This window comes from Amyelois transitella, chromosome 15 (assembly GCF_032362555.1).
Source record: "Amyelois transitella isolate CPQ chromosome 15, ilAmyTran1.1, whole genome shotgun sequence".
Classification (NCBI taxonomy): Eukaryota; Metazoa; Arthropoda; class Insecta; order Lepidoptera; family Pyralidae; genus Amyelois; species Amyelois transitella.
Window position 1 is genome coordinate 1,213,312 of NC_083518.1, and position 20,415 is coordinate 1,233,726.

The following is a 20,415-nucleotide window of genomic DNA, read 5'->3' on the forward strand; positions in this document are numbered from 1 at the left end:
CATTAATTCACACATTTCATTGTTACAAATAAGAGGACACGGTATATGGAACCTTCCTATAAATAATGTAATTTTGTTGCGATGTTGTTTCAGTTGTCAACTAAGTACCTATGTGTTAATTAATAGCACTTTTTAAAACAGGGATATCTTTAATAAAAACGGATGTATGATGTGAAAATGACCGTTTTCTCCCACCTGGCTTACTTCTTAGGAGAAAATTCTGAGGTGCGCCTTATTCTAGCCATTAACCAAGCTCCTAGATAAGGTATGTATGGTTTTAACACAAAGTGATTCCGTCACAGGAACAGTCGTCCGTAAGGAACAGCGTGATAGATAAGAGAATGTTGTGATGTGAAAGAAGATGTAGTTACAGTAATAAAAAAGGGGATGTTAAGATGGTTTGGTCATGTGGAGAGGATGAATGAAAGCAGGTTGACTAAGCAGATATACAAGGAGAGTGTGGAGGGAAAGGTCGGAGTGGGAAAACCTAGACGAACGTATCTTGATCAAATTAAGGACGTCCTGGTAAAGGGTCAGGTCAAGAGTACCCGAAACCGAAACCGTGAATGTGGATGAAGCGAAAGAAGTATGTAGAGATCGTGGCAAGTGGAAAGAGGTAGTCTCTGCCTATCCCTCCAGACATACATACGTATAATTCCGTTACGCGTCTGACCTCCGAAACTTTTGCGAAGGTATCTAACACGTAAATTGTATCATGATGTATTATGAAACTACGATTTCGCCTCCATTACCACGCAAAGAAGTACCTTAAAAATAAAGTGGAGGAGGACTATGTATATCTAATAAAAATATGTAGGTACTTAACTTTTAGAACATATACTCTCTGCTTTAAATTCCCTTGTCCCTGAGGGTAGTAAAAAAAATACTAATTTTATTTGTTAAAAATTGTAAAGAAAAATGCGTAAATGAAAGAAGATGGCTTTTTATTCTTTTAAAACTGTATTTCATTTTATATGTAAGAAATCATTACCTGTATAGCTTCGAAAAAATAAAATAAAAAATACTATGACAGCTGGCAGATTGTCACTTGTCATTGTCTCCTGTCATGTGTTTACTGGGTAACCTAAAATTTGGGCTATAGGTAGTAACATACGTTTGCTAGAAAGGTTAAACGAAAATTTATTAAAAATAATTCTAAATTTTGTCACTTATATTTGTGCTAACCATGGATTACCAAAGCAGACAACTAGCCGAAGATTTATTCTTTCGACCAGTGGATGCTCGAATACGGTAAGTACCAAAGAAAAAAGATTCTTATCCATATCAAAACTAATTTATTTCATCCTCTTTTTAATCTGTTTATATAAACACTAACTGACTGCTAATATTCAATCATCGCCCACGTCGTCTTCAGAATGAATACGTCTCCAGAATGAGCGCCGGAAACTGATATCTGATTTTGATTGGAATGTTAGCGAATACTGATAAAAACTGAGCTAAAATTTCAAAAGAAAAATGTTTTTATGCGTTCAAAGTCAGTATCGTCTTGTATTTTTAGTCTTTGAGTTATGTTCTACTAGGTAGGTCTCCCACTATTGTAAGATAGGATAGTTTGAGATATAATTAACCAGTGTTGTGCAATAGTAAATTAGGGCATTTAACGAAATTTTATTTTCTTTTCTGAATAGGTCCTAATATAACTATTACATACTGTTGCCTTTTTTATTAAGGCTTCCCTATTTGAGACATAAGTACATAAAATTATTACTTTTCCGGAGGGAACAGGCAGAGACTATATCCTTCCACTGCCATGATCCTTGCACACATCTATCATTTCATTCACATTCATAAGTCTCTTCATGCAAGCTTCTCAGTTCCGGATTTTCTTCACCTTCGCTAGGATGTGCCCAATTTGGTCAAGGTAGATTTGTTTAGGCCTTCCTACACTTATATGATAGTGTTCACAAATCAATATGTAGATCCTAGTTAAATTAAATATTAATGCAACTGTGATTAGAAAGAGATTAGGGAAAGAGGCATGATTTTATGTATGTATGTATGTACAACCGTGACAAGAGCCTGGACGCTGATGAGAGAATTCGATTTCAGAAAGCCCAAAGATAATCGTAAGGAGGAGGAAGACCCGCACCCGCACCTAAAGGTGGAAATGCAGACCATCCGACTGAGTTCGGATTCACAGAAATTAGTTCTGGACACTTTGAGGTTCATCCATGGTCCCGATTTTAAACTGGGAAGCGCTAGTGTTTATAAAGTAAGTAAGAATTAGCTGTTTTTTTTTTTAAAATTTCTGCTTGTATTATTTTTAATCTTAATTAGGAGGTAAAATTTAGATTTTTAAATGATTCATAAACTTTTCATAAATTTTTCATAAAAATTTAAGTAACTTGTTTCTGCTGCTACTAGTGAAAAAAAAAAAATTTGCAAAAATAAGTCATGCATATATTCAGTGCATTAAGTTTAATTAAAAATTCATAATAAAAAATCTAACATAATCAAGTATGAACATATACATATATTGATATGTTTATCAATATTTGCTGTTTAAAATTTTAGTTAATTTTTAGGATAAAGGATCAAACCTCAGAAACAAATATTGGATGGAACGTGGTAACCTGGTGGTACAGGGTGGAACAGATTACTCTCTGCAAGTGAAGCCTGACATAGCGTCATCGGAAGCAAGGCTTAGGGCTTTTGCGTTGGCCAAATTGGAAAAGTAAGTATAATTTATAGTTACTGTATTGGTGGTGGCCGTGTGGTTCCCGGCACCAATACAAAAAAGAATAGGACCACTCCATCTCTTTCCCATGGACGTCGTAAAAGGCGACTAAGGGATAGGCTTACAAACTTGGGATTCATTTTTTAGGCGATGGGCTAGCAACCTGTCACTATTTGAATCTCAATTCTATCATTAAGCCAAATAGCTGAATGTGGCCTGTCAGTCTTTTCGGGACTGTTGGCTCTGTCTACCCCGCAACGGATATAGACGTGACCATATGTATGTATGTATATGTATGTATTAGTATTAGTACATTGTCATTGTCTCATCCGAACATATGTATTCCTATATCTTGGATTTTTTAAATATTAATTAATACTTTAAATGCTGTGATAAATCGTTATAATTGGTTGCAAATCCTTTGGTCACTAAGTCGGGATTAAAAAAAGAGGGTAAGTGGCCCTTGACCCTATTTGACAAAAACAAATTTCTTCCTTGACAGTGAATTGTGATTAAAATATTCTTGTCTATCAGATATATGCCTGCTCTGTTTTCCTGTATTGTAATAAAAATTGGTGATTTACAGATACAATTTCCACAAACCGCATTGTGCTGAAGCACTAGAAATGGCAGCTGAGAATGTCGACAAGGCATTGGAGATATTATTTTACAAATATTTCAAAGTCGACCCACAAGAGAAACCGGAGCACATACCCACCTCAGCGGAACTCCTCGAAATGAGAATGGATGAAAAGGCCGTTCTTGAATCTATTTACGATTCAAATTTCAGAATCAAAGAAAACTATATATGGAGCATCAAATTGAATCTAGATTATTTGTCGAAAATGTATGAAAATAAAGAGGTTGATGTGAAAAAGAAAAACTCAAGATATCACAGTGATTTTAAACCTAAAAGGAAGGAAGTGTGCAAACTGTACCTCAAAGGTCCGTGCAGATTCGGTGCTAAATGTAAATTCTTGCACGAGAACAAAGTTGAGGAGGCATCTAAAGACAGCGATGCAAAAGAATGTGAGAAAATATCCTACGAATTGGAAATACGGTTTCCAGATGAAACTGTATATCCGTATCAACCGCCTCTGTTGTTTTTCAAAACTGAAAATACAACAAAAACCATACCAGAACTAACGTGTTTACGTATTACGGGTAGATTATTAGACGAAGCTAAAGTTTTAGCACAAGACGGTGTACCCAGTATATACTCATTGGTCGAGTTGCTTAATAATGAAGAAGATATATTGAATTTTATACAATTTGATACTAGAACTTTCCCAGAACCCTCAGATGCCTTATTGCCTCAATTATTAGCGAATTCTAGTGATTTAAGTAAAGAAAAGTTACCGTCACATTACCAAAAATCGGATGGTAAAAATAATAGATCCAATATAAATTTTGAGGACACTTTGAGGGAGAATAAAGAGATTGCAAAGCAATGGTTGGAGAAAAAAGAAAACAATAGGTACAATAAAATGATGTCTGGAAGGCGGAAACTTCCGGCTTGGAAAAAGAAAGGTGATATTTTGGACGCCATCAAGAAGTCACAGGTAAATTATACATAGACATAGTGCTGAGCTGTATTGTATTGTACGATATACATACACACATATAATCACGTCTATTTCCCTCGCCGGGTAGACAGAGCAAACAGTCTTGTTAAGATTGAAAGGCCTATGTCACTCCAAATGGACTTTCTATATCCGTGCGAAATTTCGTGAAATTCAGTTTAGCAGTTTTTGAGTTTATTCGTTACAAACATACAAAAAAAAACGAATCTTTTCTTTTTAATACTTGACTAGAGGCCGCCCGCGACTTCGTCCGCTAATCTGGAAACTATCAATCCCGCGGGAACTCCGGGATAAAAAGTAGCCTATATGTTATTCTGGATCTTCAGCTACCTACATACCAAATTTCATCGTAATCGGTTCAGTAGTTTTTGCGTGAAAGAGTAACACACATCCATACTGACATCCTGACAAACTCACAAACTTTCGCATGTATAATATTAGTAGGATTAATAGTGTGAATTGCTTGCTACTCTCTTACAGGTAGTGGTAATCAGCGGCGAAACTGGTTGCGGTAAAAGCACACAAGTGCCTCAATATATCCTTGATAATTGGTTAGCCAACTTCAACAAAGATGGCGCTGAACACGCGGAGATCATTTGTACGCAACCGAGGCGGATATCCGCTATAGGAGTCGCCGAGAGAGTGGCCGAAGAGAGAGTGGAGAAGATAGGACAGGTTGTTGGTTATCAGGTATGTTTTTAACCCACTTTGTTAAAAGATTGATGTGATATGAGGTGAAATAGATCGACGGAGAAGGAATTTTAGTAGAGTTTATTGTAAATACCTGTAAAATTATTTATGTCCAATATGTCATAAGTAATTATATTTAAAATCTTAATTTTTTTTTACTTTGTTTAACCTCATAGATTATTATCCTAATGAATGATCATGTTTATTTCACAATTTGAATCTCACACACACTCAGCCTCGAAAAGACTGTTGGCTGGAAAGGCCACGTTCAGCTGTTCGGTTGCTAGCCTACAACAGGGATGCCATGTCTATAAGCCTATCCCTTAGTCGCCTTGTACGACATCCATGGGAAAGATGTGGAGTGGTTCTAATCCCAATTGTTGGAAATCACACAGCACTAATACTTTTTCTGTTTTAGTTTTATAATTAGTGAGCGATACAGCTGAAAGTGGTCACAACCTTTTCAGAAGACTGTTGGCCTTGAAAGGGATTGCGGGGTAGACAGAGCCAACAGTCTCGCTGCTGACTGAACTGATAGGCCACGTTCAGCTGTTTGGCTCAATGATGGAATTGAGATTCAAATAGTGGCAGGTTGCTATACCATCGCCTACAAGAATAATCCCAAGTTTATAACCCTATCCCTAAGTCGCACGGAAAAGAGATGGATTGGCATTATTCTAACATGTACGTATTATTTTTTCAGATAAGACTAGAAAGTAAGATATCATCGAAAACACGTTTAACATTCTGCACAACTGGCATACTTCTGCGGAGGTTAGAATATGACCCTCAGCTGAAGTCAGTCACTCACATACTAGTTGATGAGGTCCACGAGAGGTCAGAGGAGAGTGACTTCCTCCTGCTCATACTGAGGGACCTGGTCAGGGTCAGGAGGGATTTGCGAGTGGTGTTGATGAGCGCCACATTGAATTCTGAATTGTTCGCTCAGTATTTCGATGACGTACCAATTTTGGAAATACCAGGTTGGTTTGGTTTTTTTATTTTTTGTGTTTCTTTTAGTGATGTTCGGAGAAAAAGTAAATTTTGATTATTTTTTTTTAGTATTTTTTTTAAGTGGTGTCCCAACAAAACATAAATTTTGGTTATTTTTTAGAGTTTTTTTTTTGTTTTTACATTAAGTGGTGTCCCGGCAAAAACATAAATTTTTGTAATTTTTTGAAGTGGTGTCTCAGCAAAAATATAAATTCTGGTTAGTTTTTTAGAGTTTTTGTTTTTAAATTAAGTGTTGTCCCGGATATTATGCTTGGCTGCGGGCTCGCCGCAAAAAAGAATGGAGATCATAATGAGTTTCAATTTGTATGCCGAATTCAAATATGTATTTATATGTAGAATCAAAATAACATTATGAAAAGCCGTTTACCGTGTGGTTCCCGGCACCAATACAAAAAAGAATAGGACTACTCCATCTGTTTCCCATGGATGTCGTAAAAGGCGACTAAGGGTTACAAGTTAGCCTTCGCAAAGCTGGGATTCTACTTGTAGTCGATGGGCTAGCAACCTGTCACTATTTGAATCTCAATCCTATCATTATGCCGCTACAGCTAAACGGTTGTTGGCTCTGTCTACCCCGCAAGGAATATAGACGTGATTATATGTTTGTATTTCAGGCAGAACATTCCCAGTGGAACAACTGTTTCTAGAAGACATAATGGAAATAACTAATTACGTTATGGAAGAGAACGGTCCTTACTCAAGAAGATTAAAGAAAGGTAAGTGCCACGGCTCCCCAACATTTGGGAGCCACTCCCAAGCGGGGAACACTGCGGCGTGCGCGGGCGCAGGCGGCGGTTCACTTCTCTCCCGTCCGCTACAACAATCGGACAACGCCACGAAGTATATCACGGCGGATTCATACAAGAAATTAGAATGTTGTGTGCCGTGTGGTTCCCGGCACCATTACAAAAAGAATAGAACCACTCCATCTCTTTCCCATGGATGTCGTAAAAGGCGACTAAGGGATAGGCTTATAAACTTGGGATTCCGCTTTTAGGCGATGGGCTAGCAACCTGTCACTATTTGAATCTCAATTCTATCATTAAGCCAAATAGCTGAACGTGGCCATTCAGTCTTTTCAAGACGGTTGGCTCTGTCTACCCCTCAAGGGATATAGACGTGACCATGTGTATGTATGTATGTAATTAGAATGTCTACCCCGCTCTACTTTGACGAAGACTACAATCGGCGGGCGTCTACAGCAAGTGTACATTGAAACTCCACTATGACAATTAAATATGTGTTTTGAGTTAATAAAAAGTGATGGTTGATTCACAATTTTTCCAGATTTTGTCAGTTTGTATATTCATTCTATAACTAGCTGTGCCCGCGACTTTGTCCGCGTGGAATAGTTATTATCTCATGGCATCATTAAAGCCCTCAAGGATTAATAATTTTTCCCGTATTTTTCACATTTACCATTATTTCTTTGCTCCTTATAGTTGCAGCGTGATGTTATATAGCTTAGACCCTTTCTCGATAAATGGTCTATTCAACACAAGAAGAATTTTTCAATTCGAACCAGTAGTTCCTGAGATTAGCGCTTCCAAACAAACAAACTCTTCAGCTTTCTAATATTAGTATATAGATATGTGTATTTCGTTCCAATTCAAGGTGAAAAGAAGCAAGACTTGGAAACGGAATTGGAAACCAGCGATGTACGTACCGAAGCCCTGGAGCCACCGAAGACGTCGATACGCGATGAGAACCTGTCCGTAGCGCAGATGATGGCTCGATATAGCAACTGTGGCAAAACCACGTGCAAAAACATGTACATGATGGACACTGAGAAGGTGGGTTGTTACATATATATATATATATATATATATATATATATATATATATATATATATATATATATATATATATATATATATATATATATATATATATATATATATATACAGGGTGACATTTAAAACAACTGCATCCTTTTAAACATAGACTATACCCATGCTCTGAATCTTACGCGTCGCTTTTCCGCCGGCCGGGGTGATATGACGTATTTAGGATCGTGGATTTTGATACTTTTATTTTTTTTCGTACTTTCTGAAATATGAACCGATATTTTTCTTTAAACGTTTTTTAATATCCTTTAGATGAGTACACTCAACAGTTAAATTTATGCAGTTGAATTAAAAATCACCCTGTATATACGGGACAAATTACACAGATTGAGTCAGCTTCGAAGTAAAAATTCAAAAATTCACATTCAAAATTCATTTTAAAGTAAGGCTCTGTCTACGTTATAAAAGACGTGCTTAATCTCGTACCTCTCTCACATACATTATAAATATATAGATATATACGGGACAAATAACACAGATTGAGTTAGCCTCGAAGTAAGTTCGAGACTTGTGTTAAGTGATACTAACTCAACGATACTATATTTTTTAATAAACACTTATACATACATACATATAATCACGTCTATATCCCTTGCGGGGCAGACAGAGCCAACAGTCTTTTCAAGACTGATAGGCCACGTTAAGCTATTTGGCTTTAATATAGAATTGAGATTTAAATAGTGACAGGTTGCTAGCCTATCGCCTATAAGAAGAATACCAATTTGATTAGCCTTTCCCTTAGTCTCTTTTTGTGACATCCATGGGAAAGATATGGAGTGGTCCTGAAACATGCACATTCAGACATCTGGATGTGTTACATTCGGACAAAGATGCTTTAAATCGACAGTTACTGTGTTTTTTTCGAAATTATATTTATTTTTATTCAACCGTTCATTTTCTCAACAGATAAACCTCGATTTAGTTGAGCACGTGTTACAATATATAGTCAACGGTGACCACAAATGGCCGCAAGAGGGCGCCATTTTGGTGTTCCTACCGGGAATAGCTGAAATCATGTCGCTACACGACCAGTTGGCCGAGAGTCACACGTTCAGTCCCAAGTGAGTTTTATCATCACCGTTCTCCCCCTTTGTGGGGGGTACGGAGAACCCAAAAAATCCGGAACCCAAAAAATGAACCCGAAAAATCGCAATCAATACAGTTTCGTCATGTTGCCGTGTGGTCCCTGGCACCAATAGGAAAATAATAGGACCACTCCATCTCTTTCCCATGGATGTCGTAAAAGGCGATCAAGGGATAGGCTTTCAAAATTGGGATTCTTTTTTTAGGCGACAGGCTAGTAACCTGTCACTATTTAAATCTCAATTCTATCATGGAGTCAAATAGCTATCCGTCTTTAAGACTGTTGGCTCTGTCTACCCCGCAACGGATATAGACGTGATTATATTTACGTATGTATGCATGTGTATTTAACATCAATTTTGACTTGATGTTAGGTACAGTGGGTCACAGAAAAGTAACCACCTCATTTAAGGTCAGTTGGCTGAGAGTTCCACGTTAAGTTCCAAGTTAGTTCATCATCACCTTCCTCCTTTTTAAGGTTCCGGAGAACCCAAATCCGGAACCCACAAAACCGGAATTCTTACAGTTTTATCATCGAGCCAAACAGTTGAACGTGGCCTATTCATTTCAAGGCTGTTGGCTCTGTCTACCCCACAAGGGATATAGACATGATTATGTGTACATACATACATACATATAGTCACGTCTACATCCCTTGCGGGGTAGACAGAGCCAATAGCCTTAAAAAGACTATATATGTATGATATGTATGTATTTAATTGAATAAATATCAATGTTTCATTTCAAGAACCGGCAAATATCTACTTTTACCACTACATTCAACCTTAACAAGCGAGGAACAAGCTCTAGTTTTCAAGAAACCCAAGCCCGGAGTGAGAAAAATCGTCATATCTACTAACATAGCAGAAACGTCGGTCACTATAGACGACTGTGTGTTTGTCATAGACTGCGGCAGGATGAAGGAGAAAAGGTATTGTAATCTATACTAATATTATAAAGCTGAAGAGTTTGTTTGTTTGAACGCGCTAATTTCAGGAACTACTGGTTCGAATTGGAAAATTATTTTTGCGTTGAATAGACCATTTATCGAGGAAGGCTTTAGGCTATATAACATCACGCTGCAACTATAAGGAGCAAAGAAATAATGGAAAATGTGAAAAAAACGGGAAAAAATATTCATCCTTGAGTGCTTCAATGATGCCCAAAATAACGCGGACGAAGTCGCGGGCACAGCTACTGATAAATATAATTATTGTTTCGGCTTTCAAAATAATCTTATATCAATTGGCGGAAAATTTGAATAAGGAAGGGGTCTTAATTCAAATTTCCCGCCAATTAACAAACGCTACGCCATCTGCACGGTGAGACAAGGAAATAATGTTTTGCGTGGCGTCCGCATTGGAGCCTCTGAAAAGGAAATTTTTCACTATCCTTCATTGCGCACGCGCATCTGTCTGAAAAACCGGCTATAGAGTTGAAGTCAAGCATGAAAACTGCAGTTAAACAAGTTAACTATATCATCAGTATAAACCTTTTGAAACCCTTTTGTAACAATTATCATACTAGGTTCTCTGTGAGTCTGTCACTTATGATCTCGCGAACATTGAAAATTTTGATTAACTCAAATGACGACTTAACAGATTTTGATGCCTCACGAACTTGAAAATTGATTGAATTACCTTTTAAAACTTCATCAAAATCAGACCAGCGGTTTTAAAGTAATCGCGTAACAAACATACAAAAATGTATTTTTGGCCCAAGTTAACTCGTAGACCCTGCTCGCTTCTCTCGCTTATGGATGTCGTAAAAGACGACTAAGGGAACAGGCACATTAGTTTCCCCTGCAAAGGTTCCGGAGGTCAGATGGAAGTCGCTTCGTGTAAAAACCTGACTCACCCATTCCAGGATCCATGGTCAAAAGCATACCACGGGCTCCTCTCCAGAGAGGTGAGGATGCAACTGGGACTAAAGCCAGGAGGGAGAGGCCTTTTCAAGACTGTTGTCTCTGTCTACCCCGCAAGGGAAGACGTGACCATATGTATGTAATAATTAGTAAATAAAAAAAAAAGACTAAAGCCAGGTGGAAGAAGACTCTTACGCACAATTCCTTTCAGATTCGACTCGAACCGCAACATGGAATCGTTGGACCTGGTGTGGGTGTCGCGCGCCAACGCAAAACAACGTAAAGGCCGAGCAGGGAGAGTGATGCCGGGCGTGTGTGTTCATCTGTACACGTCACACCGTTACAACTATCACATATTGGAGCAGCCCGTTCCTGAGATACACAGGATACCCCTCGAGCAGCTGTTGTTGAAGATAAAAATATTACCGCTGTTTCAGAATATGAGTGTGCATGAAGTTTTGGGTGAGTTTGACTTAATTAGGTTTATTTTTGAGTGTTTTTAAGTTTTTTTTTTTTGGTGAATTATGGTATTGTGTTCGTGATACTACAAAAATAAGCCTTATTATGTAATATATAATAAGGCTTATTATTGAGTGTTTTTAAGATTTTTTGGTTAATTATGTTATTTTTTCGTGATAAATAACATACTACGTACATTTATTCAAATTCAAAATTTTAATTCATTATTGTGGGTCATTTCATATCACTTTAATAATTATCATATCTTTTGGTTATAAGTGCCGTTGGGGAACCACACGGCACTTATAAAAAAAGAATAGGACCACTCCATCTCTCTCCCATGGATGTCGTAAAAGGCGACTAAGGGATAGGTTTACAAACTTGGTATTCTTTTTAAGCCGACAGGCTAGCAACGTGTAACTATTTGAATCTCAATCTATCATTAAGCCAAATAGCTGAACGTGGCCATTCAGTCCTTCCATCTCTCTCCCATGGATGTCGTAAAAGGCGACTAAGGGATAGGTTTACAAACTTGGTATTCTTTTTAAGCCGACAGGCTAGCAACGTGTAACTATTTGAATCTCAATCTATCATTAAGCCAAATAGCTGAACGTGGCCATTCAGTCCTTTCAAGACTTTTAGCTCAGTCTACCCCGCAAGGGATATAGACATGACTCTATGTATGTATGTATGTTTATTTTAATTTTATTTCATGCTTTTTTACTTACTTTTTACAGCAAAAACAATAGAACCTCCATTAAAAGCGAACATAGACGGTGCACTATCTCGTTTGCAAGACGTGGGCGCCGTAGACAAGTCTTACTCGCTCACTCCGCTGGGCACTCACCTCGCCGCTTTGCCGGTAGACGTGAGAATCGGCAAGCTCATGTTGATGGGCGCCATATTTTGTTGTGTCGACTCCGCATTGACAATGGCGGCGTGTTTGAGTTACAAGAGTCCTGTTGTGTCGCCGAGAGATAAGAAGGTTAGTCGTTGTTCGTGAAGTTTGTTGGTAGTATTCACTTCTTCCCTGTTATCTATACTAATATTATAAAGCGGAAGAGTTTGTTTTTTTGTTTGAACGCGCTAATCTCAGGAACTACTGGTTCGATTGAAACATTCTTTTTGTGTTAGACCATTTATCGAGGAAGGCTTTAGGCTATATAACATCACGCTGCAACTTTTAAGAGCGAAGAAATACTGGAAAATGTGTATAAAAAAACAGGGAAAACTATTCATCCTTGAGGGCTTCAATGATGCCCAAAATAACTATTCCACGCGGACGAAGTCGCGGGCACAGCTAGTTAGATATAATTAAACACGAAGAGCAGTGTACATCTTTTTATTCAAGGATTGATCGATGACAAAACATTCAGTGACATAATATATAGATTATAAACTCCTTTCTAGTATTAGCACACAATAGTTCGTTTATTTTTTAACTAGCTGTGCCCGCGACTTCGTCCGCGTGGAATAGTTGTTTTGGGCATCCTTGAAGAACTCAGGGATGAATAATTTTCCCCGTTTTTTTTCACTTTTTCCATTATTTCTTCGCTCCTTATAGTTGCAGCGTGATGTTGTATAGCCTAAAGCCCTATTCGATAAATGGTCTATTCAACGCGAAAAGAATTTTTCAATTCGAACCAGTAGTTCCTGAGATTAGCGCGTTCAAACAAACAAACAAACAAATTATTCAGCTTTATAATATGAGTATAGATTAACATTTTTAAATCTATCATTACGAATCATGTAAAAGAGTTTTAATTCGTAACTCACTTGAAATTTGTATTAAATATTTTCTTAGCGTGGTAAGTAATATTATTAATTTACTTTTTAGTCCGAAGCCGACGCAAAAAGGAGAGAGTACGCATGCGCAAATAGTGACCACCTGACCACGTTAAAAGCTTATAGGGTAAGAATGTACTGAATTATTTCTAAACCAGATATTATTTGTAAGCAACTAAACTAACATTGAGAAATATACTATATTGACGCTAATTTTGTTAAAAAAAAATCTCTGAAAAAATGCCTGAAAAATGGCAAATTTGTATTAATGTATGTTTATTTTTTATATTGTATTTTAAGATTATAAAGAGAAAATTGATAACACCGTCGATAAATTAAGTGAATTATAATTAAAGTGATGTTGTTTTTTAAATCATATATTTATATACATATAATCACGTCCACATCCCCGGCGGGGCAGACAGAGCTAAAAGTCTTGAAAAGACTGACTGGCCATGTTCAGCTGTATGGCTTAATTATAGAATTGATAGATTCAAATAGTGACAGGTTGTTAGTTCATCGCCTGCAAGAAGAATCCCAAGTTTACAAGCCTATCCTTTAGTCGCCTTTTAAGAAATCCATCAGAAACATATGGTTGGAGTGGTTCCATACTTTTTTTGTATGAGTGCCGGGAACCACACGGCACACTTAAATAAATATAATATAAATATATACGGGACAAATTACACAGATTGAGTTAGCCTCGAAGTAAGTTCGAGACTTGTGTTACGAGATACTAACTCAACGATACTTTATTTTATAATAAATACTTATATAGATAAACATCCAAGACCCAGGCCGATCAGAGAAAGTTCTTTTCTCATCATGCCCTGGCCGGGATTCGAACCCGGGACCTCCGGTGTCACAGACAAGCGTACTACCGCTGCGCCACTGAGGCCGTCGGAAGTCACTTAGTAATTAATATGCTCAATTTACCTTTCAGAAATGGCAACAGGCCATGAAGATTAGCACTCATGCCGGTTTTACCTTCGCCAATGAGAACTTCCTGTCCCACAAGACATTGCTGATGCTGTCTGACATCAAGTATCAGCTGTTGGGGCTGATCGCGGACATCGGGTTCGTTCCCGCCCTGGGGAGGAGGGTGGGGAGGTCGGGGAGGGATTGCGTGGCCTCCCTGACTCCGGAACAGGTAATGTGTAACCTCAAATCCATTATGAAGCTATACAGCTGGCTTCGTCTACCCCGTAATAGATAAAGATGTGACTATATATATATATGTGACTATATATATATATATATAGTCACATCTTTATCTATTACGTCACGTCAGTCACGTCTTTATTATATATATATATATAGTCACCTCTTTATCTATTACGGGGTAGACGAAGCCAACGGTCTCGAAAAGGTCACGTTCAGCTGTATAGCTTCATGATAAATTTGAGGTTTAAATAGGGACAGGTTGGTAGCCCATCGCCTATAAGAAGAATCCCAAGTTTATAAGCCTATCCCTTAGTCGCCGTTTAACGACATCCATGGGAAAGAGATGGAGTGGTCCTTTTTTATTTTGGTGCCGGAAACACAGCACATTTCTTTTTTAACTCCAAAAAGCCTTTTTTAAATTAGGTAAAACAGGAAACGGAATATCTGTTAATTTCAATTTATCATCCATGAATCATTTCATAAAAGTCGACTAAGGGATAGACTTATAATCTTGGGATTGTTCTTTTAGTCGATAGGCTAGCAACCGTCACTATTTGAATCTCAATTCTATCATTAAGCCAGCAGTCAGCTGAACGTACCCTATCAAGTCTTTCAAGACTGCCGGCTCTGTCTACCCCGCAAGGGATGTAGACGTGATTATATTAATGAATGAATGTAAAAAAAAAAATGATTTTAACCTTTTTTTTTCCGCTTCAGTTGAATGTGAACGGCAACAATGACAGACTGCTGGCTGCTTTGCTTTGTGCGGCGTTGTATCCCAACGTTGTAAAGGTGAGTGTTATGTACTGTGATAACTTCTTCGTTCTGTAGAGAGAGACTAAGTTGACTAAGCAGATATACAAGGAGAGTGTGGAGGGAAAGGTCGGAGTGGGAAGACGTAGACGAACGTATCTTGATCAAATTAAGGACGTCCTGGTAAAGGGTCAGGTCAAAAGTACCCGAAACCGCCGAGCTTGTATGAAGAGAGTTATGAATGTGGACGAAGCGAAAGAAGTATGCAGAGATCGTGGCAAGTGGAAAGAGGTAGTCTCTGCCTACCCCTCCGGGAAAGAGGCGTGATTTTATGTATGTATGTATGTATGTATGTACTGTGATAACTTCTTTGTTCTGTAGAGAGAGACTAAGTTGACTAAGCAGATATACAAGGAGAGTGTGGAGGGAAAGGTCGGAGTGGGAAGACCTAGACGAACGTATCTTGATCAAATTAAGGACGTCCTGGTAAAGGGTCAGGTCGAGAGTGCCCGAAACCGCCGAGCTTGTATAAAGACAGTTATGAATGTGGATGAAGCGAAGGAAGTGTGCAGAGATCGTGGCAAGTGGAAAGAGGTAGTCTCTGCCTACCCCTCCGAGAAAGAGGCGTGATTTTTATGTATGTATGTATGTACAGTCTGGGTTACATTTTCACATACATACATACATACTACTTACGTCTCTATCCCTCGCGGGGTAGGCAGATCCGACAGTCTTGAAAAGACTGTAAGGCCACGTTCAGATGTATGGGTAAATAGTGGAATTTTGTTACGATGTACTAACTCAACTATGTATAAATACTCAGGCCAATAAGACAAAGTTCGTTTCTCATCGTGCCCTGGACGGGATTCGAACCCGGGACCTCCGGTGTCACAGAGAAGCGTACTACCGCTGCGCCACAGAGGCCGTCAAATTTAACCGACTTCAAAGAAGTAGAATAAAAATCTAATGGAGGCTGTTTGTTTTTATACAAAATATCTTAATATCCTTGTGTGTTTCTAATGGCTTCGCTCTATATTGCATAATTTCGATGTTTCGAATTTCACTTGGCATATTTTTTTAAGCCGAATATATTTAATGCATAAAAATTTATTGGTATGATGATCGTTTGGCCTAATGTTTTTAAAGCAGAATTTACAATGGCATACTTTTAATTTGGCAGAATTTTGTTTGGCATAATTGCCTTAACCTTTGACAGATTTTTCTTTTGCATATTTTCGTTTAGCATAACTTGTGCTTAGTCGAATAGTTATTTGGCAGAATTTCACTAGGTATACTACGGAGTTGGCAGAATGTCCTTTGGAATTATTGTAAATATGTATTGCTATTTAAAATAGTATTCTAAATCCAGTCTAATAGTCCAAAAAAGATACTATTTTGTGCTATAAAACTTATTTAGCATAAGCATAAGTAGCATAAGTATGCCTAAAGATGATTCTAAATGTAAACTTTGAGTATGAAATTTCTGCCTTTTGATTATTATAGATGTTAAAATTATGCCTAAAGATGATTCCGCGTTACAAAATTATGCGTTATGAGTGTATGCAAAATGAGTATATGCCAAATGACGTTCGGCGAAATGAAGATTCTGCCAACCTCGATATTATGCATTTGAACATTATGCCAAAAAAAAAAATTCGGCAACAAATTGTATAGGTACCCGTTTCTAATAACAGGTGCTGACACCGGAGAAATCGTTTCACATGCAAGCCGGCGGCGCGATCCCTCGTCAGCCGAACGCGGACGAGCTCAAGTTCAAGACGAAGACCGACGGCTACGTGGCGCTGCACCCGGCCTCCGTCAACTCCGGCGCAGGACACTTCGCCAGCCCCTACCTCGTGTTCCAGGAGAAGGTGAAGACGACCAGGGTGTTCGTCAGGGAGAGCTCCATGGTGCCGCAGATACCTCTGGTGCTGTTCTCTGGTCGGTGTGGGTTTGTTTTACATACATACATACATAGATACGTACATACACACATACACACACACACACACACACATACATACACACACACACGCACACACACACACACATACACACACACACAACCACACATACACACACACACACATACACACACACACACACACACATACACACACACATACATACATACATACACACACACATACATACATACATACACACATACATACACACATACAAACATTCAAGACGAAGACCGACGGCTATGTGGCGCTGCACCCGGCCTCCGTCAACTCCGGCGCAGGACACTTCGCCAGCCCCTACCTCGTGTTCCAGGAGAAGGTGAAGACGACCAGGGTGTTCGTCAGGGAGAGCTCCATGGTGCCGCAGATACCTTTGGTGCTGTTCTCCGGTGGGTGTGGGTTTGTTTTACATACATACATACGTATGTACGTACATACACACATACGTACATACATGTACATACGTACATACATGTACATACGTACATACATGTACATACGTACATACGTACAAACATACATACATACATACATACTAACATACATACATACATACTTACATACATACAAACATGCATACAAACATACATACATACATACATGTACATACCGCCGAGCTTGCATGAAGAGAGTTATGAATGTGGATGAAGCGAAGGAAGTATGCAGAGATCGTGGCAAGTGGAAAGAGGTAGTCTCTGCCTACCCCTCCGGAAAAGAGGCGTGAGTTTATGTATGTATGTATGTAAATATATGTAAGTGAAGTGTATAATTACTTCTCTTTCCCGTGGATGTAGTAAAAGGCGACAAGGGATAAGCTTGGGATTAATCTTGTAGGCTAATGGGCTAGCAACCTGTCACTATTTGAATCTTAATTCTGTCATAAAGCCATACCTACAGCTGAACGTGGCCTTTCAGTCTTTTGTCTCTGCCAAACCAAGCCAACAGTACCGGCTCTGTCTACCCCGTAAAGGGATAAAGACGTTATTATATGTATGCATAACTGATATATAAGACAATAATGCATACGGCCCGATAGAAAGTGTCACCAATGTCATATTAATGTTTCAGGATGCAATTTATCAGTGGAACTTCATAATGGAACCTTCATAGTATCATTGGAAGATGGATGGATCATGTTCCAAGTCGAAAAACACGAGGTAAGTAATATATTTACATATTATTATATTTTTATATGTCAATATATGTAACGGCCTCCGTGGCGCAGCGGCAGTACGCTTGTCTGTGACACCGGAGGTCCCGGGTTCGAATACCGGCCAGGGCATGATGAGAAAAGAACTTTTTCTGATTGTCCTGGGTCTTGGATATTTATCTATATAATTATTTATTATAATTTATTATAAAATATAGTATCGTTGAGTTAGTATCTCGTAACACAAGTTTCGAACTTACTTCGAGGCTAACTCAATCTGTGTAATTTGTCCCGTATATATTTATTTATTTAATATATGTAAGTGAAGTGTAAGTTATAAACTTGAGATTCTTCTTCTAGGCGATGGGCTAGCAACATGTAACTATATCCCTCGCGGGGTAGACAGAGCCAACAGTCTTGAAAAGACTGATAGGCCACGTTCAGCTGTTTGGCTTGATGATAGAATTGAGATTCAAATAGTGACAGGTTGCTAGCCGATCGCCTAAAAGAAGAATCCCAAGTTTATAAGCCTATCCCTTAGTCGCCTTTTACGACATCCATGGGTACGAGATGGAGTGGTTGTTATCTTTTTTTTTATTGTTGCCGGGAACCACACGGTACTATACTAGTTGGAATATTGAATTATTTTTTTTAACAGGTCGCAGAAATGCTGAAAGCAATCAGAATTGAACTCATAAACCTTCTAGAAGAGAAAATCAACGATCCTTCGCTTAATTTGCTGCATTACGAAAAAGGAAATAGGATTATAAATACTATAGTGCAAATTGTTAGTAAAGATTAAAAATATAGATAATTTTGTTTTACACCATTTTTTTTTCAATTTAATACACAAAAATTTAGCTTTTAGTAGGTACCCCATATTTAACGTATTGATGAAGTCAAAAGTTTGGAAATCAACATTTCAAGATTGATCTCTTTTTTACTACGCTTTTATTAGCTTGGGTTGTATGTATGTATGTATGTATTTTATATTTTTAGATTAGCAACATGTCACTATTTGAATCTCAATACCATCATGAAGCCATACAGGTGAACGTGGCCTTTCAGTCTTTTTAAGACTGTTGGCTCTGTCTACCCCGCAAGGTAAAGACGTGACTATATGTATGTATGTAGATTATGAAAATTTAATTTCAGAGTTTTAATTTTTATTGTGTGATGTGTAATTTTATTGAAGGGAATAACTATTAATTTTGATAGTATTGAAGTATTTTCGTGGCAAGTCAAAGGATGTTTCTGCCTACCCCTCCGGGGAAGAGCCCTGATTTATACAGGGTGACATTTAAAACAACTGCATCCTTTTAAACATAGACTATACCCATGCTTCTGAGCCGTTTGAGCTTTTTATTTAAATTAAACGACATTTTCACATTTAAAAAACCCTCAAAAACTACGTCACACGCTTTATTAAAGACCAATACTACAAAAAGAAATTAAAACTAAACATGTAAATAAATGTCTGAAAAAAAAAAATATTTTTCTAGTATCAAGATCAAGGAAAGTACAGAGTTGTCGAGATCGCTCAGCTGTGAAATGAACTGTGTCGTTGACCTCTGAATCTTACGCGTCGCTTTTCCGCCGGCCGGGGTAATATGACGTATTTAGGATCGTGGATTTTGATACTTTTATTTTTTTCGTACTTTCTGAAATATGAACCGATATTTTTCTTTTAACGTTTTTAAATATCCTTTACATGAGTACACTTTACAGTTAAATTTATGCAGTTGAATTAAAAGTCACCCTGTATATGTATGTTAGTATTAGCAATGATATTTGTTCCGTACCATTATTGAGTTTTATGTATGTTCTTGCAATTTAATACTCTATGGCCCAGTGGTTGAGAGCACTATTTGTACTGTGTTCAATTCCCAACGCGGGTAAATATTTTTACCGTTGGTAGGTATAATTATTTTTTGTTACAGCCAATTTTATAATCATAAAAAATTAATACTTACAAATTAATTTAGCATACAAATTTTGTGTATAAACATGTGATTTACAAATGTATTATGTTTAACTTTATTAATGAATTTGTACAGTAATGAAATGTTTGTAAATATAGATTTTTATTTTGTTAAATTGTAACAGCTTTTGCTGCAATTGTGTATTTTTTAAATAAAGCACCTAATTCGTACTTTAAGCTTTTTATTTTTCTTGCGAGTAAAATACTCGACCACCGATTTAAAGGTACTCGGGGTTCGAATCTCATTTCAGCTATTATGTCAACCTACCATTTTTTTTTCTGAAAAAGACCATCGTATTTTTTTTTGCTTAAGACAAAAAATATTAGTGTACAAAAATATAATACACTAGCAACACTGACAGATTGAGGCCAATACA

General features: G+C 37.7%; 1 protein-coding gene across 1 annotated transcript; it reads left to right on the plus strand.

Moving 5' to 3' along the window:
• Positions 1 to 1,071: 1,071 nt before the first annotated feature.
• LOC106136500 (putative ATP-dependent RNA helicase DHX57) lies at positions 1,072 to 20,211 on the plus strand. The gene is made up of 18 exons (XM_060948183.1): positions 1,072 to 1,251; positions 2,071 to 2,233; positions 2,547 to 2,695; positions 3,285 to 4,260; positions 4,762 to 4,971; positions 5,675 to 5,954; positions 6,600 to 6,701; positions 7,600 to 7,778; positions 8,739 to 8,893; positions 9,664 to 9,846; positions 10,991 to 11,241; positions 11,976 to 12,223; positions 13,076 to 13,150; positions 13,967 to 14,173; positions 14,905 to 14,979; positions 16,635 to 16,881; positions 17,976 to 18,064; positions 18,716 to 20,211. Exons 1-18 carry the CDS (start codon positions 1,187 to 1,189, stop codon positions 18,857 to 18,859), a joined length of 3,798 nt encoding a protein of 1,265 aa, XP_060804166.1. The 5' UTR covers positions 1,072 to 1,186; the 3' UTR covers positions 18,860 to 20,211.
• The last annotated feature ends 204 nt before the right edge of the window (positions 20,212 to 20,415 follow it).

Bases quoted from the DNA above. Each gene is read 5' to 3' on its own strand.
- LOC106136500 (XM_060948183.1), top strand. From the start codon at position 1,187: ATGGATTACCAAAGCAGACAACTAGCCGAAGATTTATTCTTTCGACCA. The intron at 6,702-7,599 runs GTAAGTGCCACG...TTCCAATTCAAG, and splicing joins CTCAAGAAGATTAAAGAAAG to GTGAAAAGAAGCAAGACTTG. The intron at 14,174-14,904 runs GTAATGTGTAAC...TTTCCGCTTCAG, and splicing joins CCTCCCTGACTCCGGAACAG to TTGAATGTGAACGGCAACAA.